Source organism: Mustela lutreola, chromosome 8, assembly GCF_030435805.1.
Source record: "Mustela lutreola isolate mMusLut2 chromosome 8, mMusLut2.pri, whole genome shotgun sequence".
In the NCBI taxonomy this organism is placed as follows: domain Eukaryota; kingdom Metazoa; phylum Chordata; class Mammalia; order Carnivora; family Mustelidae; genus Mustela; species Mustela lutreola.
The window spans coordinates 145328882-145356881 of record NC_081297.1 but is presented as its reverse complement, the minus strand read 5'-3'; the positions used below and the strand labels follow the sequence as shown (position 1 = coordinate 145356881).

The window sequence follows — 28000 nt, the reverse complement described above, 5'->3', positions numbered from 1 at the left end:
CCGCCGTACGCCGGAAGCAGCTCTTTGCTCCGTAGCAGCCGAAGGGGCGGGCTCGAGGGCCGAGGGAGTCTAAGCAGTTCGCGGGTCGCTCGGCGGTGCAAGATGGCGGACATCTCCCTGGACGAGCTCATCCGGAAGCGCGGGGCTGCGACGAAGGGGCGGTGAGTGGCCTTTTCTCCCTCCGGTGCTCAGGGCCAGTAGCCTAGCGGGGCTCGGGGCGGGGAGGGAGCGGCCCGGGAGCGACGCGGAGCGCCGTCTGCGCCCGCCCCCTGCCGCAGCCGCGCTCCTCATTGGCCCTGCCCGGCCGCCGCCGCGGGCCCGGCGGCTCGGCGGTCCACACTGGTTGGAAGCGCCGTCGCTCGGGGGAGAACAGCGAGGCCGCTGGCGGCGGCGGCGGCAAGGCCGGGGCTCCGCGTTCGTGGGAGCGGCCCGGGCGGGGGGAGGGGCTGGCCCCCGGGCGGAGGGCTCCAGAAGGTCTCCCCAGCGCCGCCCTCCCCCCTGCGAAGACTGAGGCGCTCGGGTCCCGCTGCTCCCGGATCTCCGCCGGACTTCGAGTTAGGACGAGTGAAGTTTAGCGGGGAAGTGACTTGCTCAGACTGTGTTACCGCCGAAGCTGGGACCCAGACCTTAACTTCAGACCCTGCGTGCGCTTCCCCGCCCCGCCGCCGCCTCTCAACACTCGCCTCTGCGCGGCGTTTCAAGTTCTCCAGGCGCTTTCACGTAGCTCCTGTTCCAGCTGCTCTTTTCCTAACCCTACCGGCCAGATACTGGTATCTTCCCCATTTTGCAGACGGAGAGCTTGAGGCTAGGAAAAGTAGAGTGAGTGACTTGCCCGAGGCCACCAAGTGCTGAGCGTGGGGGCTGAGTGCCGATTTGGCGCTGGCTGAGTTGGCCTCAGGCTGGGGCCGAACAAAACAAAACAAAACGGGCGGGGGTGGAGGTTAGAGGTCATTGATGGTTGTAGCTCCCCGTGGTCGGAGAAGACTCTTCTGGATCTGAGTGAGGAGATGATTTGCGATGATGTGCCCCAGATTTCCTCTGGACCTTTAAATATTACTTGTCATTTGCAGCCTTTATGAGCTCTGGTTCACGTGTATGCAGAGGTGGGAAGGCGGCCAGTAGTTCTCCAGCGCACGTTGCACTAGTTCAGGTGTCTCTGTAAGCAGGCTGTAGAGATGTTAGACAGTGTTTTCTCAGACCTCATTCACTTAGCAGATGTTGACTAATACATCCCCAGTGCGGGGGGGCTAGAAAATAGATAGTATCTGTTGCTAACTGAAATATATCCCCCCCCCCCGCCCCAGCCCCCGCCCCCAACCCCACATATCCACTGCACTTGACCGCTGGCGCATACTTCACCAGCCCCCGCTTCACCTGGTTTCTGGTTCATAACAGGCACACGGGAAGCATTAATTTGCTTAGCCATTCTCCGTGAGTGGTTCTTTCCTAGGTTTTCCCTCTAATAACTGGTGTGCGGTTGGTGCTGTGTCTTCTGGCCACTTCTGAGTCTGTCTCGGTTTCATAGGTTTGCTGCACGGGGGCTGAATGAACCAGCTTCCCAGGACGTGCTCTTTCTGCTGTCACTCCCCTGGGTTCGCAGCTGCAGGCTGGCTGTACTGTCTGTTGGGTCTGTAGTTTCTTGGCTCCCGTGTGTCCAGAGTCTGGTGTTGGGCGTTGGGTGGGGATCTGTGGGATGAATGGGGACTCTGCAGCCAGGCAGACGTGGCGCCCTGGTAGGCCTGTTGGGTTCTGTGCCTCCCTGGCAATATGCCTTCTGAGCCGGGCCATTTCCTCATTTGCAGTAGTGGTTCCTGGCAGGTAGTTGAGGAGATGAAGTATGAGGATATAAAAATGTGTGTTTTATTTATTATTTTTAATCTTTTTTTAAGATTTTACTTATTTGACAGAGCACAGGTAGGCAGAGCGGCAGGCGGAGGGAGGGAGAAGCAGGCTCCCCGCTGAGCAGGGACCTCCCCTCCCCCACCTCTCAATGAGGGCCTCCATCCCAGGACCCTGGGGTCATGACCTGAGCCAAAGGCAGCTGCTTAACTGACTGAGCCACCCAGGTGCCCCAAAAATACATATTTTAAAGTTTGTACCAGGTAGTAAGTGTTAAGGGAATGATGGCAGTTATCGTGGATCTTTCCTTTAAAGGAGTAGAAGCCTAAGCCCCTCCCCTGATGGGGGCCAGTAGGTACCTAGTCCTCGAGAGTGAAACTATGAAGTTTTGATTTCCTTCTCTCGCTTTCCACGTTTTTTTTTGTTGTTGTTGTTGTTTTTAAGATTTATTTGAGAGACCATGAAATTTGTTTGAGAGACACACAAGAGCGGGGAGGATCGGAGGGCGACAGGCAGAGACCCTGCTAAACTGGGAGCCCAGTGTGCCCAGCTTGATCCCAGGACCCTGAGATCATGACCTGAGCAAAAGGCAAACGCTTAACCCACTGAGCCACCCAGGCGCTCCTCCACATGATCTTATGCAAATTATTTAACTATTCCCCACCATTCTCATTTATAAAATGTAGACCGTGTTTATTTTGTTAGCTGATTGTTAGGACTAAGTGAGTTAATATATCTAAAGAATTTCAGAAGTATCTGATGGTTCTAAGTGTCCAATAGTTGTTAGCTCTCATCATCATTATTGAAGGATTGTAAATAAGTGACATTTGAATTTTCTGTGAGAGTATGTGAGAATACTGCCTTGCTGTTACCTGGAGACCAGATTGGAGGAATGTGCGGAGACTCTGCGTGCTAGTTTGGCCTGTGCGCTGTGTTTGGATTAAACCTGGTGGAAACTTCATTTTTATTTTACTTGCACAGCCAGTGAAAACTACATCCAAGTCAAGAGCTGAAAGGTTGGGATGCCTGGGTGGCTCTGTTGTGAAGCGTCTGCCTCTGGCTCAGGTCATGATCCAGAGTCCTGGGATCAAGATCTGCATTGGGCTCCCTGCTCAGCAGGAAGCCTGCTTCTCCCTCCCCCCACTCCCCCCTGCTTGTGTTCCTTCTCTTGCTGTCTCCATCTCTTTCTGTCAAATGAATAAATATTCTTTTTTTTTTTAAAGATTTTATTTATTTGACAGAGATCTCAAGTAGGCAGAGAGAGAAAGGAGGAAACAGGCTCCCCACTGAGCAGAGGACTCTGGGATCATGACCCAGAAGGCAGAGGCTTTAACCCCCTGAGCCACCCAGCCCCCCATAAGTAAATAATCTTAAAAAACAAAACAGAACAAACAACTGAAAGGTCTAAGCTGATTTCAGTGAACAGCTTTCCTTTCCTACAATAAGCCTGTTTCCTCTTACATGCTTCCTGGAAGAACTTGCCCCTTCCTGGGAGCTGTGGAATGGCATGGTGTAGAGGTCCCATGAAGAACGTTGTGCTTGGTCATTTAAGTAGAACCAGCAATGATCTCCAAAAACTATTCCTGTTCGGAAAAATAGCAGAAGAACCTGTGGCAGTGTGAGTAGCGCGTTTCCCCGCCGGTCTCGGAATTGCTTGTTCTCTAGGCAGCCGTTCTGTGTTCATTGCACCTTTTAAGTCAAGAAAGGGGTCGTTGTCATTATGATTACCTGGGGCCCCAGTTAATCGTCAGAAGATTTCTGTGATTAATGTGAAGACGGAGAAGCGGAGAGTTTTGAGTGATGCATCACTCAGCAGGTGAGACGCTGTCCTTCCCGGGGCCTAGCGTGGCTCTGGTGACTCTGTTGGTGCCCAAGACCCATGGATGAGTCTCCCCAGGACAGCACGGGGTACCATCTGTGGTGAGGGCCTGTTTTTTGTTTTGTTTTAAGATTTTTATTTATTCATTTATTTGAGAGAGAGCATGAGAGGGGAGAAGGTCAGAGGGAGAAGCAGACTCCGCATGGAGCTGGGAGCCCGATGTGGGACTCGATCCTGGGACTCCAGGATCATGACCTGAGCGGAAGGCAGTTGCTCAACCAACTGAGCCACCCAGGAGCCCTGTGGGCCTGCTCTTGTCGGTTTTTTTTTTCCCTGAAGCTGCAAGTGTACTGCTGGTCAGGTTTGCAGAGTCGCCCAGTCTGGTTTGATTTGTTGAGCTCTTAGAAGATTGCTGTCTGTCCGTCCACTGCTGCCTCCTAGTTAGAGAAGGCTCATCTGAGGTGGCAGGCAGCCTTGATGGGAAGGTAGGACTTTGACTGTGATGGGGTTGAGCACCTCCGGCCCCACCGCCCTGTCTGGGGAGTCCTTGGAGCCGTGCGGAAGGGGGTTGGTCAGCTTTTCAGTTCAGGCCAGAGCTCTGGTCCTGGTACTCATTGCTTGTTTCCTTGTTGAAATAAAATAAAGGAAATGTAGACCCAAACTAAAAAGAAGGATGATTAGTTGTTATGTAACTTGGAGGGGGAAGAAATAGAAATAGGATTTAAAACAAAATACCTGCACAAGACTCTCTTGGAGGGTTAGGGGATGGTGTCTTGTTTCTCTGTGTCTGTGAAGCACCTAATCTAGGATCAACTCTCCATAATCGAATTAAACCGTTTTCTCATTGTAAAGGTGACCTCAGCACACATAACTAACTCAGAGACCCCATGGATTAAAATCCACTTTATAATAATAATCCGGCCCCCCCACCCCAAGGCCCTGACTCCTTCAGAGTACACAGCTGTCCAGGGCCAGCTCTGGGTGGAGTCTGGAGGAGAGGGCAGGTTCTGGTGGGGGCCCTGGCCCTCTCACCCACAGCGCTCTTCCCAGCACCCCAGGAACCCCTAGTGGGGCCCTGGAAGTGGGGCGGAGGTGCATCGTGTCCGTGTGGGGCAGTGCAGAACCTCACTCCAAATCTCCCCCACTCCTCTCCCCGACATTGACTGAGTCCCCAAGTGCAGAATGTGTTCGGGAACATCAGATAGCGTGTGCAGTGGGAGGTGAAGCTGCAGGCAGAGAGGCTGGGGCCAGACCAGAGGCTCCGCTGAGGGGCCAGGTTTTGTTAGGGAGCCTCAACAGTTCTTGGAGCAGGAGGGGAACACCACGAACTCTGTGTTTTGGAGACCCACTCCTAGCAGGAGTGTTTATTTGAAACATTCCTGATGACTAATGCCTGCCTTGTACCCAGCGCTGCTGCCCGCTGGGATGAATAGGCGTCTTTTCATGCAGGAGGAGGAGCAGTGATGATTAGAAGCCTGAGCACTGAAGCCCCTGAAGCTGGTCATGAAAGGAGCTGAAAGGGTTGGCGGAGCCAGCGAACTGAATGGCTCACATTGCCGGGAAGTAGCTTCCTCGCGCTCCTGCGTCCCCAGCCACGTCCCCTCCCTGCCCCAGATGGCCCTCTTGTGCCTCTCACAGAGAGAAAACAGACCAGCACAAGGCATCTGGGCCATGTTCTGGGACCTGAATGGGCATGCTGGGCCATCCTGGGTGTGTGCGCGCTCCCCCTCTGGTCCCTAGAGCTGTGCGGTGGCCCAGGAGTCCTAAGCTGTTCTTAGCCTGGGACAGCTGACCCCCTCTTTAACCCTTTAAGTTCTGGTCGTCACTTTTGCCCCATACTGCATTTTTTTTTTTTTTTTAAGATTTTATTTATTTATTTGTCAGAGATAGAGCGCGAGCGAAAGCGAGCACAGGCAGACAGAGTGGAAGGCAGAGTCCGAGGGAGAAGCAGGCTCCCTGTGGAGCAAGGAGCCCGATGTGGGACTCGATCCCAGGACGCTGGGATCATGACCTGAGCCGAAGGCAGCTGCTTAACCAACTGAGCCACCCAGGCGTCCCCCCCATACTGCATTTATTGGTGCTCTGACTGGGTGCGGGCAAGCCTGGTTGGACCTCTCGTCTGTCGAATGTGTGCATCAGCCTCATTCTCACGGCTGGGGATGAAAGGAGGTGGGCGGGGCTGGGCAGGCGCTGTAGGATCCCTACACTTAGCGGGCGCTCAGGACCCGAAAGCTCTTTGAGCTTTTTTTCATCTGCCTGGCGCAGGGTTGCCCCAGGCAAGGAGATGCAGGGTGCCGCCACCCCCAAGAGGCCCCTCATCCTGCAGGAGATGTGGCCTTGGACACACATCCTTTAATTCCGCACAGTAAGAGTCTCCGCGGCAGTTGTGTCTTGGGTTCATCTGCCGAGGGAAGGTGCCCTGGACTGTGGAAGTGCCAAGGGAGAAGGTGGGGAACACTCTTGAGGGCAGGGGGCCCAGGGCGGGGGCGCCCACCAGGGCTCAAGAGCCAGGAGACTGCACGCCGTGGCCTGCGGTCTGTGGCATCATGCTTGGCTCTTCCCCCGCCCTCTCACAGCCGCCTGGTGCCTGGTTGTGTGGTGTCCCTGGAGACTTCATTCCTTCCTCTCCTGGAGTAGGTGTCTTCCTGCCTCGCTCTTTTTGGTGACTTGATTTCCCAGCCCAAGGCCTCTGGCTTCAGGGTGGGAAGTGAAACAGTTTTATCCGGAGTACTTTACGCTAACCCTGATTTCGTCGGGATCTGGATAGTAAATGTTGATTAAAATCCTTTTCCCCATTTTCAGTAGTAGCTCCTGGTGTGAACTGAGAGCCTGTTGCATTTCTTTGATGGGCATCATCAACGGTTGTAGGGAGTTGAAAGCGTTTAAAAAAAAAAACAAAAACCTGTGGGTTTAATTTATTTTTTTTATTTTATTAGTAAGTTCGCGTGCCCTCCGCAAATTCCAGCGGCCCCTCAATAGCTGTAGGTTTCAGCGATGCTGAGAAGCGTAGCCCCACTATTGTCAAGGCCTTGCAGACCATGAAACCGAGGCTGGGCCACTCCAGGGGCGGATGGGTGCTGTCTGCACAAGCGCCGATTTCTTTCTCCCTATTTGTGCTTAGTGAACTCCCTAAACACCCCATTCCTTTTGGCCTTTTTTTTTTTTTTTTTTTTTTTTTTAAGATTTTATTTATTTATTTGACAGAGATCACAAGTAGGCAGAGAGGCAGGCAGAGAGAGAGGAGGAAGCAGGCTCCCCCACTGAGCAGAGAGCCCGATGCAGGGCTCGATCCCAGGATCCTGAGATCATGACCTGAGCCGAAGGCAGCGGCTTAACCCACTGAGCCACCCAGGCACCCCCATGGCCTTTTTTTTTTTTTTTTAACCCACTCCTTTGCGGGAGAAAGCAGGACAGGGACCAGCAAGTAGGGCGGCCCCAGCCCCACCTTAAACCTAATCTGACCAATTCGGTGGATGACCCTTCCCTCCCTCTTCTGTCTGGTTCTCCTGTAGACGCCCTGGGAAGTATTTAAATCCTCAACTAATGTTCCATTTCTGAAAGAGAAATGGAATGTGCATCACTGCCTTAGGTGATCTGGCGTACTGGAGGCAGCAGGTGTTTCCGCTGGTCAGAGGATAACAAGGTGAAGGGCCGGATTGCCTTCCCTGGTACCGTGGGTGTGCTCCTGCGGTTGGCCCCGGAGCTGGAGGACAGGCTCCCTCTGGTGGGGGAGGGGGGGCGGTGAGGTACTTGGAGCGCCCTCTGGGGGGCCCCCGGACACAGATGTGGGAAACCGTATAGGAACTTGTTTGTTCAGTTGAGCTTTGCCTTCTGACACCAGGTCAGAGATTCTGAACGCTTCTGTCATCCATGATCACCTGTGGAGTCAAAATGCAGATGCCCACACCTCAGCCCAGACTTGAGATTCAGCTGCAGGTGGGGTGCGGACAGCCGTGTTTTTAAGCAGTTCCACGGGAGTTTCCAATGCCCAGCCAGCGTTCAGCACCACTTACAAAGCACTGTGCCCGTTCTCCAAGTCCAGTGGAGGAGCAAACAAGCAGATGTAGTGATAGGCACAAAGGAGGCTTGTCTTAGAGGAATCAGGGAGGGAGGGTTTCCCTAAGAGGAGGTGTTGCCTTGGGAGCAGGAGTCCCCCAGGCAGGGCCCCCGCTGTGAGCAGTGTCGAGGCTGGGGTGGCGCTGGGGTGGTGCAGTGGCCAGGTGGGGTGAGGGAGCAGCCTGCGGACCCCAGGAGGGGCTCTCAGGATTTACCTGGAATGGTCTTTGCTTTCCTCGCAAGCTACTAAAGGACCAGCAGAGGAGCCCCACAAGCGGATGGGGCCTATTTAATGGAGTGGGGTTTTTTTTCTGTTAAGATTTTATTAATTTATTTGACAGATATCGCAAGTAGGCAGAGAGACAGGCAGAGAGAGAGAGGAGAAAGCCGGCAGGCTCCCTGCTGAGCAGAGAACCGAGGACTCAGATCCTGAGAGTCCTGACCAGAGTTGAAGGCAGAGGTTTTTTTTTTTTTTTTTAAGATTTTATTTATTTATTTGTAAGAGAGTGAGAGCGAGCACAGGCAGACAGAGTGGAAGGCAGAGTCAGAGGGAGAAGCAGGCTCCCTGCGGAGCAAGGAGCCCGATGTGGGACTCAATCCCAGGACGCTGGGATCATGACCTGAGCCGAAGGCAGCTGCTTAACCAACTGAGCCACCCAGGCGTCCCGAAGGCCACTGAACCACCCAGGCACTTCTGTTTAATGGAGTTTAGTTCATTTCCAATCTTAACAGTTTCTGAATTTGACATTTTCTTGTTGGTAGTGTGCTAAATACAAAGGTGGTTTTATCCCTGATTCCTGGCACACTGTTCCTAAAACTTGTGGGAGTTTCCTGAGCGAGTGCACATGTAGTAAGAGCATCTTATGTTCTAATGAGGTGACGCCTGATGGGCCCCCGGGGATAGCCTCGGATGGGGGCTTGGTTGCCAGAAAGACCTTGGCATCATTAGCTGGAACTTGGAGCCCTACCCCACTCCCCAGCCCCCAACCACCGGGGAGGGGAGAGGGGCTGGAAATTGAGTCAGTCATCATTGGCCAGTGATTCAGTCAACCTTGCCTACATAAACCGCCCCCCCCCATGGAATTGTGGGGAGCTTCTGGGTTGGTGAGCACAGCTGTGTGCTGGAGGGTGGTGCAGCCAGAGAGGATGCGGAAACTCACCCCGCCCCCCGCTCTCCCTGTGCCTTATGCCTCTCTTCCGTTTGACTCTGAATTGTAGCCTTTATAATAAACTGATAATAGTAAGTATCCTGTTTCAGCTGTAATCTGTTAGCCATTCTAGCAAATTCTTGAACTTGAGGAGGGGGTGTGTGTCCCCTCGATTTTAGCTAGTCTGTCAAAAGTATGGGAAGCCCAGGACTTGGAACTGGCACCTGAAGTGCGGGGACTCCCGCGGGGTAGCCTGTAGCCTGTGGGGTGTGTTCGGACTCTGGGTGGGTAGTGTCAGAACTGAATGGTAGGACACCTGGTTGGTGTCCAGAGAGTTCAAGAACAGTTGATGTGGGGGAAATACCTACATGTTTGGTGTTTGGGAACAATTGAGACAGTGACTGGTTTTCTTTGCTACCAAGTCCTTGTGTCTTCAGTCTGCCCGTGGGCTTGCTCCTGCTCCCAGCCCCTGGGCAGGGGGCGTCCGCTGGCACTGGAGGCCTGGGCTGCCGGGGGAGGCTGGGGAATCTGTCATTAATCAGTTCATCCCACCTCACAGGGCCCTGATTGAGAGCACGGCTGGGGAAGAGCTTTGGAAACAGACGTTGCTCTTCAGGGGCATGGGGTTAGGATATTTGGGGGGGTGTGCTTTTTTTTTTTTTGACTAGCATGATTTGTAGGTTATTGTCCCTAATGGTGTCTCAGAATACTTGGTCTGGGGAGCAAAATTGTCTCTTTTTTTTTTTTTTTTTTTAAGATTTTATTTATTTGTCAGAGAGAGAGCGAGCAAGAGCAAGCGCAGGCAGACTGAGTGGAAGGCAGAGTCAGAGGGAGAAGCAGGCTCCCTGCGGAGCAAGAAGCCCAATGTGGGACTCGATCCCAGGACGCTGGGATCATGACCTGAGCCGAAGGCAGCTGCTTAACCAACTGAGCCACCCAGGCGTCCCTTTTTTTTTAAGATTTTATTTATTTATTTGACAGAGAGATCACAAGTAGGCAGAGAAGCAGTCTGAGAGAGAGGAGGAAGTGGGCTCCCTGATGAGCAGAGAGCCCAGTGCGGGCCTCGATCCCAGGACCCTGGGACCATGACCTGAGCCGAAGGCAGAGGCTTTAACTCACTGAGCCACCTAGGTGCCCAAAACCAGTTTTTGTTTGTTTGTTTTTTGTAATTTATTTGACAGACAGAGATCACAAGTAGGCAGAGAAGCAGGCAGAGAGAGAGGAGGAAGCAGGCTCCCCGCTGAGCAGAGAGCCCGATGCAGGCTCAATGCAGGCTCGATCCCAGGACTCTGGGATCATGACCTGAGCCGAAGGCATAGGCTTTAACCCACTAAGCCACCCAGGAGGCCCAGAACCATCTTATCTAAGTGATAGAAACCACCAGGCCCTTCTGCCTAGTTTTCTTTGCAAGGCAAAGTCAAAGGCAATAAACCAGGAAAGAAGTTTCAGTATAGGTTTAATTGTTTCCTGAGACAGCGAGCAGATGTCTGGGTTCTCCAGGAACTGCCCCCTGCTCCCAGGATGACGACAGCCCTGCTTCCAGGGGCTGCTGGTGAGGACCCAGATCCGCTTCATACCCCCTCTGTTGCTTGCAGTCTGCATGCCAGGCCGGGAGTCGGAGGTGTCCGATCGCGTGTGGGGGTCCAGCAGAGCCTCCTCAGCCCGCCCGCCCGCTCCGCCACCTTCCAGCAGAGGTTTGACGCCCGGCAGAAGATTGGCCTCTCAGACGCCAGGCTCAAGCTGGGAGTCAAGGATGCCCGGGAAAAGCTTTTACAGAAAGACGCTCGGTTCCGGATCAAAGGGAAAGTACAGGATGCCAGAGAAATGCTGAACTCGCGCAAGCAGCAGAGCACGGCGCCCCCAAAGCCCCGCCAGGTGGCCGATGCTCGGGAGAAGATCAGCTTGAAGCGCAGCTCCCCAGCCACCTTCCTGAGCCCACCCATCGGGACGGTGACCCCCGCCCTGAAGCTCACCAAAACCATCCAGGTGGGTGCGGCTCTTGCCAGACATTCCTGGGGAGCCGGGAACAACTGTGGGTTCAGGCAGGGGGTGGGGGCCGAGTATTGGGGCCAAATGACAGTTCTCCCAGTGTTTGTACAGTAACTGTATGAGGGAGGCAAGGATTTAATCTCGTTTTGCAGTCACTGACTTTCTGCAGTGAGCTAGTGATGCAGGGAAGGACAGACGCTCGTGGGGCGCGTGCTGTGTGGCGGGCATTTCACACAGAGGACCGAATTTCTCTCTCACCATGACTCTGGGACCATTCCCGCAGTTTTATAAATGGCTCTCCTTCTCAGGATGTGGGTCTTTGTGCCCAGAGTTTGTACACAGCTGTCCGTGGGGGCCCAAGGGAGGAGCCTAGGCAGACCCAGCCCCTGGTCCGGCGCACCGGCCGCTTGCACAGCTGCGGGCGGAATGGAAACAGTATTTAACGTTCACAGTGACTTTGGGAACAGGAACAGCAGCAGCTACGAACGTTCACTGAGCCAGGCTCATGGAGCAAGACGACGCGGTGCCCTGCTTTGGCCACGAGGCTTGCTAGAGGTTACTGCGGGCCACAGCTGAGTGGCACCGTATTTCAAGTGCAGTGATTCCTTTCTCATGGAGAACTTGTGTGGCCCCCCGGGGACGAATCACGGTCTCTCTGTGTTTCTAGGTTCCCCAGCAGAAGGCCATGGCACCCCTCCACGCCCATCCTGCTGGAATGAGGATCAACGTTGTCAATAACCACCCGGCCAGACAGGTGGGAGAGCGAGAGCGTGTGTGCGTGGCCGTGAGCGTGCGCCGTGTGCGTGCGTGGGTGTGAGCGTGCGTGTGCCGCGTGCGTGCGTGGGTGTGAGCGTGCGTGTGCTTTGAGGAGCTCCGCTGAGTGGATTCGCTGCGGCCTGGCCCGAGGCTCCCAGTGCGAAGAGAGGGATTGCGTTTGGCTTTTGACAGTTTGAGTTTTACTTACTCTTATTTTTATTTTTTCAAAGATTTATTTATTACAGAGAATGTGTGCAAGGGACGGGGAGGGGCAGAAGGAGAGGGAGGGAGAGAACCCAAGCAGAGGCCCTGCCAGGCACGGAGCCCATGACCCTGAGATCACAACCTGAGCCGAAACCATGAGTCGGACGCTCAGCTGACCACACCCCCCAGAGTCCCTGCAGTTCATGAGTCGTTGTAGTTGTTTTTAAACTTCTTACAGTGGTGAGGCAGGTGGATATATAATGGGCAGAGAGGCAAATCGAAAGTCTTCTATTTTTTATTATTAAAGTAGCATGTGCAAAAAAATTAGTATGTACTTAATACATACTTAATATAGAACATTTGCAAAATAGAGAAAGATTACACAGGAAGTAAGAGTTCTGGTGCTCCTGCTCTCCAGAGCCAACAGCTGTTGAAATTCTGCCCTGGCTCCTTCCTGTTTCTTAGGTTTTTTATTTTTAGGTGGTTTTTTATTTTTAGGTGTCATTGCTCTCTAGTTACTGCCTAGCTGTGGTTGTGTGTTTGCTGTTACATTATTACCCAGCTTTGTGTCCTCCTGTTTTCACTTTACAACACAAGTACATCTGTGATTCACAGCACTCGAAACATTTTTAATAATTGCATAATCCATTGAGTTCGTCTTCCGGTTTACTTAAGCCGTCTTTCTCTAATTCTCATGGTTAGAAATCCTTCTGTGAGCATCTTTGTGGCTAAAGTTCTTTCTGGGGTTTGGATTTCTATCTGTAGGCCAGACTGCCAAGGATGGACTTTCTAGGTAATATTATCTATTATCTATTATCTAGGTAATAATATCTATTTCTAGATAATAAACACATGTTCTAGGTGGTTCTAGGTGTTGCCTGTTGTGGAAAGGTAATTCTCACGTACCTGGAGGTTGCAGCACTTTTGCTGGGCCCCGGTGGGTGGAGAGCCACCGTGAGGATTGGTGTGAGGATTAGACGCCCAGGCCAGTCTCCCCTGGGCCCCCCTGCGCCTGCTGCTCCCTCCAACCGGCTCCACATCTCTTCCTGTTCTTGCTCCAGATGTCATTTCAGGACCTGCAGGCCCCATTAGCTTTTCTTTCTTTCTTCTCAGAATTTATATGATTTGGAAGAAGATGATGACTCTGTAGCTCCCATTCCTAGTAAACAGATGAAATTTGCAGCCTCCGGCAGCTTTCTCCACCACGTGGTAAGGCATATCCGTTTTTCTTGCGCTCTCCGCGTGTTTGATCAGTGGATAGGAGTGGCAGTGGAGGATGTGGCCTTTCAGTTCAGAAATGTTGCTCCCTGCGGGTCTTGAGGTTTTCAGAGCTGATACAGTCCCTGGTTTACAGATGCAGAGAGCAGGGTGTCCAGTGCTGTGCTAGCGGCCCCACGGCTGGTGGGGTGCAGAGCTGCGGCATCCGCTTGCTGTTTCCCTGCAGGGGAAATGGGAGATCCCTGAGGATGGCATCATGTTTTCCTGTGTGGCAGGACGTTCTGCATGTTCCCCTTCCCTCTGTGGTCAGCGCCTCTGGCCATGTTTTTTTTTGTTTGTTCTACAATTTTGTTTGTTTGACAGAGCCACAGAGCATAAGTGGAGGGAGTGGCAGAGGGAGAAGCAGGCTCTGCACTGAGCAGGGAACCAACAGGGGCTTGATCTCAGGACCCTGGGATCATGACCTGAGCTGAAGGCAGAGGCTTAACCATCTGGGCCCCCCAGGCGCCCCTTTAGCCGAATTCTTTTTTTTTTTTTTTTTTAAAGATTTTATTTATTTATTTGACAGAGAGAGATCACAAGTAGGCAGAGAGGCAGGGGAAGCAGGCTCCCTGCTGAGCAGAGAGTCCGATGTGGGACTTGATCCCAGGACCCTGGGATCATGACCTGAGCTGAAGGCAGAGGCTTAACCCACAAGCAACCAAGTGCCTGTTCAGCCGCATTCTTGACACCAGGTTCCCTCAGTTGGTGTTGTTAGCAGGAATAAGCTGTACTTGGCCTGTGCACTCCACCGGGTGCAGCCTGCATGCGGGCGAGCTTGCTAGACTAGGCTGCTAGGCAGATCCCACGTAGAGAAGGAATGAGAGCAGCATCTGGGACCATTAGGGTGGCCAGCAGCAGTGGGTATAGCCCATGTCAGGGACGGAAGCCTGGGGGCACCCAAGCCAAGCTTGGCCTTTGGCCTTCAGAGACCCGGAGACTCCATTTTTGCTGCTGCATTGAGAGTGTGGACCAATTTCGTGGTTGCCGCTGAAGTTCTTAGAGTGCTGTGCGAAGCTGAACCGTGCTGACTTGTTACTAGGGGCTGGGCCTTTGCACTGGTTGAACTGCTAAGGTCCGCTGCCCAGGGAGTGGTCAGCAGGCTTAGGTCCTGGCTCACCCTGCTTGGAAGAATGCAGTGTCTATGTTAACTAGGATTCCCCTTCCCTCCTGCCCAGTAAGGTGGGTGCTGTTATTAGTTCCATTTTACAGGCCCAGATCAGGGGCCAGAGAGATGAAAATATGTTCAGTATCATCCAGCGTATAAATAGTGGATCTAGGAGTCAAGCTTCTGCAGTTGGCCTCGCAGGTCGGGTGTGTCGTACTGTATTGGCCGTTGGTAATCAGAAAACAGCTTGAGGGGGCACCTGGGTGGCTCAGTGGGTTAAGCCTCTGCCTTCGGCTCAGGTCATGATCCCAGGGTCCTGGGATCGAGCCCCACGTCGGGCTCTCTGCTCAGCGGGAAGCCTGCTTCCTCCTCTCTCTGCCTGCCTCTCTGCCTACTGCCTACTTGTGATCTCTCTCTCTCTGTCAAATAAATAAATAAAATCTTTAAAAAAAATAAAAAGAAAGCAGCTTGAGAAGTGTGGGGTCCAGCACAAGGAGGACATTTTTGTTTGATTCGGAGAAGCCAGTGAATCACCCCGGCCCCGGGCTCTGCCTCTGGCGGCTGCGTCCAGCCCTTCTTCCTGAGCCTGTAGTTGGCGGCGCGGGCTTAAAGCAGCAGGGCCACCTGCCGCTTCTGCCTCATACATCTTTTTCTCAGACTCATTCCTAGCAAGGAGTTTCCTAGTTTATGTTTTCAAGGGACCACATCCCCGGTTAGGGGGAGCAGGGGAGGGAGGGAACAGTATCTGCTGGTCTGCACGACTGACTGCCAGCGTGTCCCTCACGGTCTGGAAGCCAATCGGGCCGGGGCTGCCCATGGTGCCTCTGTGTATAGAAACAGGGACCGAGAAGTTGGGAGTCTGGATCTTCTGAAGAGTGGGTTCCTCTGCCAGGCCAGCTCAGAGCTGATGGTCGGCCAGTTTTGATAGGAGCGTATCTGGGAGCAAACTTGACTCTAAGCTTTTGGCCTTGTCATTCGCTCCAAATTGCAGAATTTCATAAAATTTCCATGGTCTGGGTAGGCCTGTGGCTGCATGGAAGGGTCTCACCAGGGGCTTCCTGCACTGGAGGGAGGCTTCTGTAAGCACGTGGGCAGACTGCGTTTCTCCCCTCGCGCCCCTTCCCTGGGGGAAGTCACTGGCAGCCTTTCTTGGCTCCAGATCTCTGATGGGGTTGGGGAGCTGGGAGCCCCTCGGGGGTGAGGGTTGTCAGCTCCGTAGTGCTTCTCTCTTGTCTCCTTCTCTAGCTTCTCAGATTCCTGTCTGCCCGTTTGTCTAGGCCGGACTGAGCAGTTCCAAGTTCTCTGTGTCCAAGGCCCTCCCTCTCACCAAAGTGGTCCAGAATGACGCGTACACAGCTCCGGCCCTCCCCTCCTCTGTTCGAACAAAAGCCTTGACCAGCATGTCCCGGACACTCGTGAACAAGGAGGAGCCCCCGAAGGAGCTGCCGCCCACCGAGGTGAGGGAAAGGCGAGGAGAGGGAGCGAGTGCACCCGTTGGGAGGCAGCCTGTGCTGGGGGCGCCGCGTGGCATGCGTACCTGTCGAGCCCGCACAGCACCTCCGTGAGGTGGGCATTGCCACCTCCATTTTACAAAAGAGCAAAGCAAGCCTCAGTGAGCCCTCCCCTCGGCGTGCTTGCGGGCAGCTGGGGGAAACGGAGCTGCACACGGAGCAGCCTTTGTGTTAGAACAGAGGCCTGCCCGGAGGAGAGCTGCTGGGAGCACTGGGGAGAGAGCATCTGACTATGCAGGGCTGGTCAGAAAGGCTCTGAGGAGGAAGGGTCACCTGAGCTGGGTGGGTCGTGACACATGACTAGCGCGTCCTGAGTGTCGTGGTGGGGACGTGACTGTGACAGGCTCTCTGGGGGTCTTTCCTCTGGGCCTTCCTGGTCACTTGCCGGGCGGATGTGCCGCTGCTGAGCACACAGCCGTTGTCTGATTCTGGTCACTGTCTTGTCTGGCAGCCTGTCCTCAGCCCCTTGGAAGGCACCAAGATGACCGTCAACAATCTGCACCCTCGAGTCACTGAGGAAGACATTGTGGTGAGTACTGCGTCCCGCCGAGGCTCTAGCTCTCAAACCACGTCTGTGTCCAGGGCCCCCAAGACCACCGCCAGTTCACTAATGCCCCGAGACTCACAGGACTTCTCAGAGAGTGCTGTCAGGGCTAAGGTTTATTCCAGGATACAGAGCAAATTCAGCAAAGGGGAAGGTTCACGGTGCGGAGGCCGGGGGAATCCAGGTGCAAGTTTCTGGATTCCTCCCCGAGTGGAGTCAAACAGAATGCACTTTATTTCTCCAGCAACGAACTGTGATGCGTGAAACCAGGGAACTCAGTACAGACTCAGCGCCCAGGGTCTTTACCCGCAGCTAGTTGTGTAGGCTCGCTCTGCTCCTGCGCGCCAGCATTCCGGACTCCCAGGGCGAAAGCAGGTGTTCAGTGTAAACCATATTGTTTGCATAGATTAAGCTCAGTGAGTCACTCTTATCAGTTAGGGTGGTGGGAACCCTCCGCAATTCCAAGCTGCCCGACACCAACCAAGATTCGGCCTTGGAAGCAGGGCTTTCAAAAGCGAGCAGCTGGGCTGCCCTTGGGAACTCTGCGCTTCACAGCGTCGGCACCAGGGCTGGCGCAGGGTGCTGGGTGGGCACTGAATGGGATCCTCTAATCCTCTAGTTCACAGCCTTCTGGTTATTTTTCTGTGAGTCTTTGGAACTCGTGCCTCCTCTAGGGGTTTACATGATGATTCCAGAGTAAAAGGGATGAGGTAGATTGGGGTTATGTGGTGGTTGGCCCCCCTGGATTGCCCTGATCTGTCCTGTCCTGTCCCGCCCTTAGTCATGGGCAGAGCCTAAACCTGGCAAGGAGAGGGCCTGATGCAGCCAGGACTTCTCTTCCCGCTTCTTTTCTTTTAGGCACCAAAAAAAAACCCCACTATTAATTCGAAAGTCCAGTTGCCCTTTGAACTCTGAATTGTCAGGTCCTAGGAGGAAGCACGCGGACTCCGGGCTCTCTGCAGCGGAGTTTCAAGTGCTGTAACAGCCCGTAATGGCCACCACGTTTGACAGGGGTTTTGAGTGTGAAACACGAGTGCCGTGTGATAGCTTTGAGAAGTGAGCAGGCTCACCAGCAAATGACAAGTTAACAGAGAGTTGAAACAGATCTTCTTCCTGGTTTTAAAAGTAGTGATAGCTGCTGTTTATTGAGCATAAGTTATGTGGCAGGTACTTTGTGGGCAGGATCTTTGAAAATACGGAGTAGTGGGACCTGCCGGCGTGTGGGGGTCGCCGCCCCACGTGAATGGAGCAACAGCCGCCCTCCCTTCTTTGCCCACACGGGTGATGTTTGGAGAACAACAGTAGTGGAATTGGGATCGCACTTAGTATTCGGTTTTCTTCTCTTAGTTTTGGTATTTGACATTTTCCACTTTATCGTGAAAAAACAGATCATTTCAGAAAGCTTCAGAAAGCTTTTCTGCCCTCATGACAGCATTGAGAAGGGAGTCGCAGGCGAAGCCATGGCCTGGGTGCCGGCTGGCCTCCGCGGTCTGTCTCCACGTTGTCTTCCTTCTCTGCACCCCCCACGCCCCCTGTAAGAGGAGGCGGAGGCGTCAGGGGACATGATGGCGGTAGTGACACCTGCTTACAGAGCACTACCCTAAACGTTCCTGCATTTGAGCTTTCAGCAGCCCTGGCGAGAGGGCGAGCCCATTCCTTTTCTTTTTTTTCCCGAAGAGAAGATGTCAGTGAAGTTAGATAACTTGCAGGTTCCGTGGTGACCTGTTTACCACGGCTTCTGATGAGCCTGCACGTTCCTTTTCAGGACGGGGCCCTCAGAGAGATTCTGTAACTACTGTCTCTGTTGAGAATGTAGGTGCTGCAGCAGGAAGAAATTGGGGTGCCTTCCTGCAGGACGCAGGGATTCTAGGGCTTGTAAGCCCAGACCTGTTTGTGGCTGCCCGCTCGGCTCATCCTCTCATCTGGTCCCGTGTCGGGAGGCCTGCTGATGTCTCAGGGACACCACCTGAAAGGTGCCTCCCGACGTCCTGGGCGCTGGGCGGATTCGGCTGGAGCGCGGCCGGCCGCCGTCTCCCCCAGAGCTCTGGAGTGGGTGACTGACAGGCAGGACGGCCCTGGATTCTCTGCAACCCTGACCCTCCTGTTGTTTGCAGGAGCTTTTCTGTGTATGTGGAGCCCTCAAAAGGGCTCGCCTGGTGCATCCTGGGGTAGCAGAGGTGGTCTTCGTGAAGAAGGACGACGCCATCACCGCATACAAGAAGTACAACAACAGGTGTTTGGACGGTAAGTCGGGGGGGGGGGGGGCAGCCACCTCACCTTCCTGCCGCTCACTGCTCCCTCTCGGGCAGCAGCCTTCAGAGCGAGCCTTCCTCTGGGATGGCTGGGAGGACTCCAGCGCGCTCAGCCCTCTGGACAGAAGGTTTCCCGGGCATCAAGAAAACACAGGGCCCTGGGTTTGCCCGCAACCCTAGGACTTCGGTCCAGTGAGCATAGGAACGCCATTTCTCCGTGGATGCTTCTCTTACGAGGTCTTGCTGGGGAAGCCAGAAGTCCGAGCCTCCTCTTCCAGATGTTGGTCTGATGACTGCTAGGACACAGCTTCCTCAGACGCCGGCAGCCTTGTGTCAGCGGTTAACTCCTGGGTGAGCACTGCTCCTAGGGGCAGGCTCCTGGTTTTCCTGGGCCCACAGTCCCGTTGTTTATCTCAGGTCGGCCTGTGGAGCGAAACTGCCTGCCATGGCCCTGTTGTCCGCTGAGTACTTCTTTCTGTGTTTACCAAGTACCCTTGTGGACCAGGGACATGTGCTCAAGAGGCACACGCTGGTGGGCCACGGCGGTTGTATTTCCCTGTTGGTGAATGATGTTGGGTGTCTCTGCTTGTGCGGAGTCGCCATTTTATCTCTTGGAGAAGTGTCTTTTCGGACTCTTTAGTGGAGTTTAAATGAATTCTTTAAAAAAAAAAAAAAAAAGGATTCTTTATATATGACTTCTTCTCCTACCAGATAACTGATTTGCCAGTATTTTCTCCCATCCTGTAGGTTGTCTCCCCCTCTTCTTCCTCTGTGCATTTACAGCTCTGTACTGTTGTCTAAGCAGTGCCTTAGCTGTGTCCCATAAATTTTGGTGTACTGGGTCTTTATTTTCATTCATCTCAAAGTATTGTCTGAATTCCCTTGTGATTCTTCTTTGACCCATTCGTTACTTAGAATTGTTTTAATTTCCATGTATTTGTGACTTTGCCGGATTTCCTTCTGTCCCATGAGTGTTGAAGGAGAATCTGCATGTATTTTGCTGCTGGTAGATGTCTGGTAGGTCTAGTCAGTTTGTAATGTTACTGGAATCTTCTCTCTCCTTCTTGGTCTTCTGCCTGGTTCTGGCCGTTCCTGAAAGTGAAGGGTTACCAGCTATGATCGTCTGCTTCTTCCAGTTGTGTTTTGCTTTGTGTACTTGAGGGTCTGATGTTAGCCATATACATGTTTGTGTATGTTAGTTGTAGATAAGTTTGTCAGCGCTTTCTTTCCTGGTGCATTGACCCTTTGATCATTTCAGAATGACCTTTTTTGTCTCGGGGCACTGGGGTGGCTCAGTCAGTTAAGCCTCCGACTTTTGTTTTCAGCTCAAGTCATGATCTCAGGCCCTGGGATCAAGCTCGCTGAGCTCCAGGCTCTGTGTGGAGTCTGCTTTTTTTTTTTTTTAAGATTTTATTTATTGGGCGCCTGGGTGGCTCAGTGGGTTAAAGCCTCTGTCTTCTGCTCGGGTCATGATCCCAGGACCCTGGGATCGAGTCCCGCATCGGGCTCTCTGCTCGGCAGGGAGCCTGCTTCCTCCTCCTCTCTCTCTCTCTCTCTCTGCCTACTTGTGATCTCTGTCTGTCAAATAAATAAAAAAAAACTAAAAAAAAAAAAAAAAAAAAGATTTTATTTATTTACTTGAGAGAGAGACAGTGAGAGAGAGCATGAACGAGGAGAAGGTCAGAGGGAGAAACAGACTCCCCATGGAGCTGGGAGTCTGATGCGGGACTCGATCCCGGGACTCCAGGATCATGACCTGAGCCGAAGGCAGTCGTCCAACCAACTGAGCCACCCAGGCGTCCCTGGAGTCTGCTTTTGATTCTGACTCCCTCTCCCTCCTGCCCCTTTCTGCTCACTTGTGTGAATATTTCTAATGTGACCATTTAGGTTATTTAAAGACTTTTTCACCGTATATATGTGTGTATGTATATATATTTTTAAAGATTTTATGTACTTGAAAGAGGGAGAGAGTATGAGAGACAGAGCACGAGGTGGGGGAGGGTCAGAAGGAGCCGCAGGCCCCCCACTGAGCAGGGAGCCCGATGAGGGGCTCAGTCCCAGGACTCTGGCATCATGACCTGAGCCAGAAGCAGACGCTTAACTGATTGAGCCACCCACACCCCCCGTTTTTCACTATATTTTTTAGTTGCCACGTTAAACAGTTGCCCAAGAATTCACAGTATATGTTGTAGCTTACCAGAATCTATTTCAGATAAATATTAATTCCAGTGAGATGTTGGAAATGTTACCCTATATGGCTCTGTTCCCTCTCCCCAATTTGTGGCGCTGGGATGGCCATACGTCTCTCATAGTGTGTAGAGGAGCCGCACCGGCAGAGCCTGGGGCCGTCAGTCCTTCATGGACCAAGGAGAAGCCCGCATGTTCACTTTGCAGTTCTTTTTCCACTCAGTTTCATTGCATAAACCTTTTCCTCCACTACCTCACGAACAAACTTCGACAGAGTCACCTGCGTTCGGGCTCTCCCGTCCCGCAGCTCTGCTCTGCTGCTCGAGGGGGAAAGGGAGGTCTGTTTCCACTTTGCTGTTCGGTGCGGTCCTTGCTGAAGTTTCGTGGACCTCACACCTGCGGTTCCCCGTCGCTCATTGTGGAGCCAGAGCTGCCAGCAGCGGGGGCCCCGGTGAGGGAGGGGGACCCTTGTCCTTTTGTCCGGAGCCGAAGTCTCATCACAGAGCCTTTTCCTTTCTGGTTTCTCAGGGCAACCCATGAAGTGCAACCTTCACATGAATGGGAACGTCATCACCTCAGACCAGCCCATCCTGCTGTAAGTCCCACGGGCAGCAGGGCTGGGGCGGGTGGAGCTTTCCTCCTGGTTTACTCTGTGCGAGTCTCCTCCTGCTGCGGAGTGAACCTGCCCGCGTCCGCGCTTTGTCTCTCCTCCGCGGGCTCTGCGCCGACGGCAGCTGGGCCGTCGGGGTACGGGTCGGTGGAAGGGTGACCGTACCGCAGGGCTGCTGCACGGGCCTGCCCCTCGGGGGCTGGTGTTCTCAGCTTTAGAATTTAGAAAGGCCTGAGAAGAGAGGGGAGAGCGGGCCAGTGGCGTCTTTGTCCCACTGTGAGTTCCATCCAAGTGACTGGAAAATGCCGCCGCCTCGCCCCAGACTCTGATGGAGACAGAACCCACTGGTGGCCCTTGTTTTGTGCCTTTTTTGGAGCCTGACACGCATGAACTGTAGATTGGCAGGACATCTTTTATAGATGAGAGGACAAAACCTCAGGAAGATAGCAGATTTGCCAAGGTCGGTGGTGCAGACAGACTTAGAAATTTAGAAAGACCAGAATTTGAACTTCAGATAATGACTTGTGTGACTTGGACAAGTGTTTTAAGCTGCACTCCAGGAATAAGTTGTATTCTGGAAAATGTGGATTTTATGACCTAGTAAGTTTGGGAGCCATTAGGCTAATAAACAAGAGTGAAGTCGATTTCTTGACTTCCAGACTTCTCCAAATATGTACTAAGCTGGTGTGGGTGTCCGTCTCTGGAGGGCATACAGCATGTCCTGAAGTTAAAGCCTCAGATCCCCAGGGGCTGCAGTTCAGTTTTGTCATCTGTAAATTTAAAAATGATAGATTTGCTATAAAATGTCGTGAGATCAGGGGGTACAGAAAGCAGTGTGTTCAGCACCTAGCTTTCCTACCAGACTTAGTGTAAATGGCGGGTTCCCTCCCCATCTGAGGGAAAACTGACAAGGGTTTTGACTCTGCTCTCCGCAGACGGCTGAGCGATAGCCCCTTGGCGAAGAAGGAGAGCGAGCTGCCTCGCAGGGTGAATTCTGCCGCCTCCTCTAACCCTCCAGCCGAAGTGGACCCGGACACCATCCTGAAAGCGCTCTTCAAGTCTTCGGGGGCCTCTGTGACTACACAGCCCACAGAATTCAAAATCAAACTTTGAGCGAGGGCGTGGGGGGGTAGGGGGTGGGGGCGGGCAGCCAGAAGCAGGGGCAGAGGAGAGTGGCTGTTTCCTAAAGCAAAGCCTGTGACCAATGGGCCGTCGGACTGGAGGCCCCTGAGCGTGGGACGGGTCGCCGGGGTAGAGCGCTTCCTCACCGGACGGGACCCACTTTTCTGTGTTGTGTTCTCCCCCGCGTCCTTCTGTACGTTAACGTTTGCCGTAGTCGGTTTCTTCTCCCTCCACCTCCTCACTGAGGTAAGCCCGTGTTGCCCGGCATCCCTGTCCCTCGTCTCTGCCCCACACTGATGGATCTGGAAATGGTACCGTGAGCTGTCTGGAAGGCTTTCTGGTGGCCCCGTGGAGGGCAGGGCCGGGGCCTCTCTGAAGGACACATTTTTCTCCAGGAGGCGACGAGTTGCCTCCCCTTTCTCTTTTTTAAGCTTTCAAAGTGGAGAGTGGGAGCCCCTGCCCCCCGCAGGGCAGCCAGGTCCGCTTGAGAGCTGTGAGCTGTGCCACTCGCCTGCCTGGTCATTGTGTGTGGCCTGGGCGGGGATCAGGCCGTAGCCCTCTGGTTCTCTCTCCACGATTGGCCTGGAGAGGGCCTTGTGTCGGGGCGGGTGAGCCTGCTGCTCTGCCGGGAAGAGCATCCCCGGCCCTTGCTGTGCTGTCTCCGGTGCCTCCAGTGGCTCAGGGGCCCTTCTCCCTGCCTCCTGCCTTGTGCCTCATCCCCACTCTCCTGGGGTCTCATGGCCAGGAGGAGAGGGCCTCGTCGGCCTCCCAGTTCTCTCCTGACATGGTGCTTGCCGCACCTGGTTTGGATGCAGATGTCAGCTCTCTGCTAGGTGGTTTCTCTCTCTCTCTCTCTCTCTCTCTTTTTTTTTTTTTTTTTAAGATCCACCTCTTGTTCTTTGACACTGAGGGTCTGAGGGATTGTTTGAATGGGAGATATTGGCTTGCTCCTGGCCTCGCTTCTGGCCTCAGATTCCCACAGGACGGTAGGGATGCTGAGAGAGGCACACATCCAGCTGCCACGTAGGGGCACCGCTCCCAGTGTTGTGACCGGCCCAGCCTTCCATGACCAGAGGGGTCTTTCCCTGCGTTCCAGTGAAGGGCAGGGGGGATGCTGGGTGGTCGGGAGGGTGTAGGGAGACCAGAGCAGCCCTTCCAGGTGTGTGCACCTGGACAGCGGGGCTCCACGGGCCTCCTCCATCTCCTGCTGCTTTGTGGGGACCACAGAGGGAATGGGGCGGCAGAGCCGGAGCGAGTTGGGCAGCAGCTGCAGAATCTATAGCAAGCAAGCGCTGCGAAAGGCACGCGCCTAGGAAGCAGAGGGGACCTGAGACACTAAAAGCTCTCCGTGGCCTGCTTGGGAACAGCCCAGTGAAGAAAAATCTGGAAACTCCTGTTTCCAGAGTTCTGTCTGTAAGTGGGAAGGAGGACCTAGGCTCTGAACAGCACTCCGTCCTCCCGCTCTAAGGCTGCTCAGGCCTTGGGAGTCCATGGAAAGTACCTGATGGTGCTTCACCCTCTGGTCCAGAGAGAATGCTACTTTTGTCCCCATGTTCCCTTTTCCCCTTTTGAGCGGGTGCAAACTTCGTTCTCAGCAGCTGGAAGACATTCCTCCTCCACTTTCCCCTTCCTGATCCTTGAGAGCGCCTACAAGGCCGTGGGACCAGGTTTCTCAGGTCCTGGGGACAGTTGGATCACTGCTTGGACTCGGCTTCAAGTAGGGATGGTAAATATCCTGCCTGCATGGCATTACCCCCCTCCCCTTCTGCCCCACCCCCCAGTCCCGTGCCAGGCTGCCCTGGCTGTCACAGAGTTGATGTCGTCCAGCTGCAGCGTCCTGGCCCTCTGGACCCTGTCCTGGGTAGCTGTGTGGTTCACGGCCGGGCGGAGCTCGCTTGCCTCCCCTGCTCTACGGGTGTCGTCATGGGAAATGGAAGAGACGGTGGTGGGCCAGTCCTTGTGTCCCCCTCCACCTGCCGCCCCTCCACATTCCTTGTGTGTATCTCTTGTTCAAAAGGAGAGGAAGAGACATTAAGGGATGGAGGAGACTCTATGTTACTTACCCATTTCTGAATAAATATTTGTTATTCCTACCTTTGAGCTGTTCTTTCTTTAAGGATTCTAAGTGGCCTTGGGGGACTTGGCACTAGAAAACAGGAGTTTGCCTCTGCTTTCCTACTCACCAGCTACGATCCTGGGGCCGTTCCTCCCAGGACTTGCTGAACCCGTCTCCATCATGGAGGGTGTGAGTATTAGCAACCGTGAAGCATGGTCAGCTCCGACACAGAATTAGGTCTGTTCATAGGGAACAGGAGAGCCTGCCTTTTGCCTTGGTTTGAAGACCTCAGATGCGTGGGTGAAATTTCTCTTAGCTCAATTAAGCATTAGAAAAAAATAAATTTTTTTAAAGAGTTCATTTATTCATTTGACAGAGATCACAAGAAGAGAGAGAGGAGGAAGCAGGATCCCCGCAGAGCAGAGAGTCCGATGCGGGGCTTGATCCCAGGACCCTGAGATCATGACTTGAGCCAAAGGCAGAGGCTTTAACCCGCTGAGCCACCCGGGCACCCCTAGAAAAAAATTTGTTGATTGGTTTTGTGTGTGTGGTAAAACACACATGAAATTTACCATCTTTGTACATTCCGGTGGCATTACATACGGTCCTGGTGTGCAACCCACCACCAGCCATCCCTAGAACCCTTCATCTTGTAGAACTGAAACACTATTTCCGCTCAACAGTAACTGCCATTTTACCCTCCTCCAGACCCTGGCAACCAGCATTATATGTTCTAAGATTTTGATGACTCATTCAAGATTTGTACAGCATTTGTGTTTCTTTGGCTTGCTTCATTCAGCATCATGTCCTCAAGCTTTTTCCATGTAGCATATATGAGAATTTTTATTTATTTTTTTTTTTTTTAAGATTTTATTTATTTATTTGACAGGGAGAGCACAAGCAGGAAGAGTGGCAGGCAGAGGGAGAGGGAGAAGCAGGCTGCCTGAAGAGCAAGGAACCTGATGCAGGACTTGATCCTGGCACCCTGGGATCATGACCTGAGCCAAAGGCTTCATGACTAAGCCACCCAGGCATCCCATGAGAATTTTTTTTTTTTAAAGATTTTATTTATTTATTTGACAGAGATCACAGGCAGGCAGAGAGAGAGAGAGAGAGGAGGAAGCAGGCTCCCTGCTGAGCAGAGAGCCAGATGCGGGACTCGATCCCAGGACCCTGAGATCATGACCTGAGCCGAAGGCAGCGGCTTAACCCACTGAGCCACCCAGGCGCCCATCCCATGAGAATTTTTAAAGTTGAACACTATGTTGTATGTGTCTGTATACCACATTTTGCTTATTTATCTGTGGCAGTTGGATCGTTTCCATGTTTTAGCTGTTGTGAATAATGCTGATGTGAACACGGCTGTATAGATCTCTTTCTAAGATCCTGCTTTCAGGGGCGCCTGGGTGGCTCAGTGGGTTAAAGCCTCTGCCTTCAGCTCAGGTCATGGTCCCAGGGTCCTGGGATCAAGCCCCATGTCGGGCTCTCTGCTCAGCGGGGAGCCTGCTTCCTCCTCTCTCTCTCTCTGCCTGCCTCTCCCCCCCTACTTGAGATCTCTGTCTGTCAAATAAATAAATAAAATCTTAAAAAAAAAAAAAAAAAAACCTGCTTTCAGGGGCACCAGGATGGCTCCGTCGGTTAAGCATCCCACTCTTGATTTCAGCTGAGGTTGTGCTCTCAGAGTTGTGAGATCAAGCCCAACATCAAGTTCCACGCTGGGCATGGAGCCCGTTGAAGATCTGCACCCCCCCCCACCACCTCTACCTCTCTCTCTAAAAAAGAAGGACCTTGCTTTCGATTTTTGGGGATCCATACCCAGAAGTGGAACTGCTAAATCCTATGGCAATTCGATTATTAATTTGAGGAGTTGCTATCCAGTCTGCACAGTGGCTGTACCATTTTATATCTTCATATTGGTTTTATTGTGGTGTAAGTGGAACAGCCCCTCTCACGGGAAAGTAGAATGGAAGTATCTCATCCCTGTCCTTTCCACTAAATGGAGCCCTGGAGACTTTATAGAAAACAAACATAAGCCTGAAAGGTGGAGAGAAAGACTAACTGAGGACCTTGGGACCCAAGGAATCAACTGGCACTGTTTTTTCCTTCACATCTCAAAACAGTTCTGAAAAAGCAGACAACCCCCCCCCCCCCCAAAAAATAAGCTTCACAAGACTACAGCCTCACCCCAGAAGAAACCACCCTGACGCTACCAACAGAAGCCAACTTGGGATCTTAAGCTTCCAGCCTCACTAGGCTGTACTGGGGGCACCTCCAAATTCCCGTTGGGGCGGTACAGAGAAGGCCTGGCGAGGCGCTGGAACTTGAAATTGGTGTTGGTGGAGGCCCTGTGAGGAGAAATGAGGCCCCTTGACCCCTCCCAACCAGGGTGTTCTAAGTAGAAGTGGAACAGGATGATGGAACTGACCCCTGCAAGGCAGTAACTAGGAGGCACTCCCCACCCCTGGGTGTCAGACACCAATCAAGGAACCTGAGCTCCAGCCACATGGGGCATTGATTAAGTGGTGCCTTTCCATCCGCCTCAGAGGAGGTGTTCGTGCTGTAACAGAAAATCTAAAGATAACAGTGTTTGTGACGACCCCAAATGTCCATGTTTCAGTCAAAAATAGACTGAAGAGGCCAGGGAAACAGAAAAGGAGTAGGGAGACAACACTGAGATAAAAGATGTTAGAATTACCTGCCAAGGATTTAAAAGCAGCCATCATAAAAGTGTAACAAAAAATTAACACACTTGCAACAAGTGAAAAAAATACAAAGTCTCAGCAAAGAATATAAAGAATTATTTAGAGCTGAAAAACGCAATTACCAAAAAAGCAAGGAAGAATCCTTGAAGGTAAAGCAATAGAAATTAACAAATTGAACAGAAAGGAAATTTAAAAAAAGAAAAAAAAGGACCTCAGGGACCTATGACAAAAAAACTAAAATTAAAAAATCATCAGAGTACTAGAAGGAGAGAAAAAAAATGAGGCTGAAATAGTTGAAGTAATAGCCATATACTTCCCAGAAATGGTGAAAGATCTAAACCTATAGATTCAAGAGGCTCTAAGAATCCCAAACAAATCCGAAGAAACTAACACCAAGACACGTCACAGCCAAACTTAAGAAAACTAGACAAACATTTTAAAAGCAAAAGAAGGGCGCCTGGGTGGCTCAGTGGATTAAAGCCTCTGCCTTCGGCTCAGGTCATGATCCCAGGGTCATGGGATGGAGCTCCACATGGGGCTCTCTGCTCAGCAGGGAGCCTGCCTCTGCCTACTTGTGATCGCTGTCTGTCAAATAAAATAAAATAGTTAAAAAAATAATAAAAGCAAAAGAAAAAGTGACATCTTTTAAGGGAAAAGCAATATGACAGGTCCCTCATCAGAAACCAAGAGGCCAAAAGGAAGTGGCACACTTTTAACATAAGGTTGGGTGAGAATTCTACATCCAGCAAAAAATATCTTTCAGGGATCAAGATTATTTCAGACAGTGGGTCTGTGGGTCAGTGGGTAAAGCCTCTGCCTTCGGCTCTGGTCATGATCCCA

The 28000-nt window shown here is 52.7% G+C and overlaps 1 protein-coding gene across 2 annotated transcripts; it reads left to right on the top strand.

Annotated features, from left to right (window-relative positions):
* The first annotated feature begins 1 nt into the window (after position 1).
* POLDIP3 (DNA polymerase delta interacting protein 3) lies at positions 2 to 24495 on the top strand. 2 transcript variants are annotated; one of them, XM_059187165.1, is made up of 9 exons: positions 2 to 161; positions 10458 to 10848; positions 11519 to 11605; positions 12925 to 13020; positions 15454 to 15633; positions 16139 to 16216; positions 18346 to 18475; positions 21199 to 21265; positions 22216 to 24495. In XM_059187165.1, the coding sequence occupies exons 1-9, from the start codon at positions 103 to 105 to the stop codon at positions 22391 to 22393; spliced, it is 1266 nt and encodes a 421-aa protein (XP_059043148.1). In that variant the 5' UTR covers positions 2 to 102; the 3' UTR covers positions 22394 to 24495. The 2 variants fall into 2 exon arrangements, with proteins under 2 accessions (XP_059043148.1, XP_059043149.1); XM_059187166.1 differs by lacking the exon at positions 12925 to 13020.
* Positions 24496 to 28000: the final 3505 nt, after the last annotated feature.

Bases quoted from the DNA above. Each gene is read 5' to 3' on its own strand.
- POLDIP3 (XM_059187165.1), top strand. From the start codon at position 103: ATGGCGGACATCTCCCTGGACGAGCTCATCCGGAAGCGCGGGGCTGCG. The intron at 16,217-18,345 runs GTGAGTACTGCG...TGTTGTTTGCAG, and splicing joins TCACTGAGGAAGACATTGTG to GAGCTTTTCTGTGTATGTGG. The intron at 18,476-21,198 runs GTAAGTCGGGGG...CTGGTTTCTCAG, and splicing joins CAACAACAGGTGTTTGGACG to GGCAACCCATGAAGTGCAAC.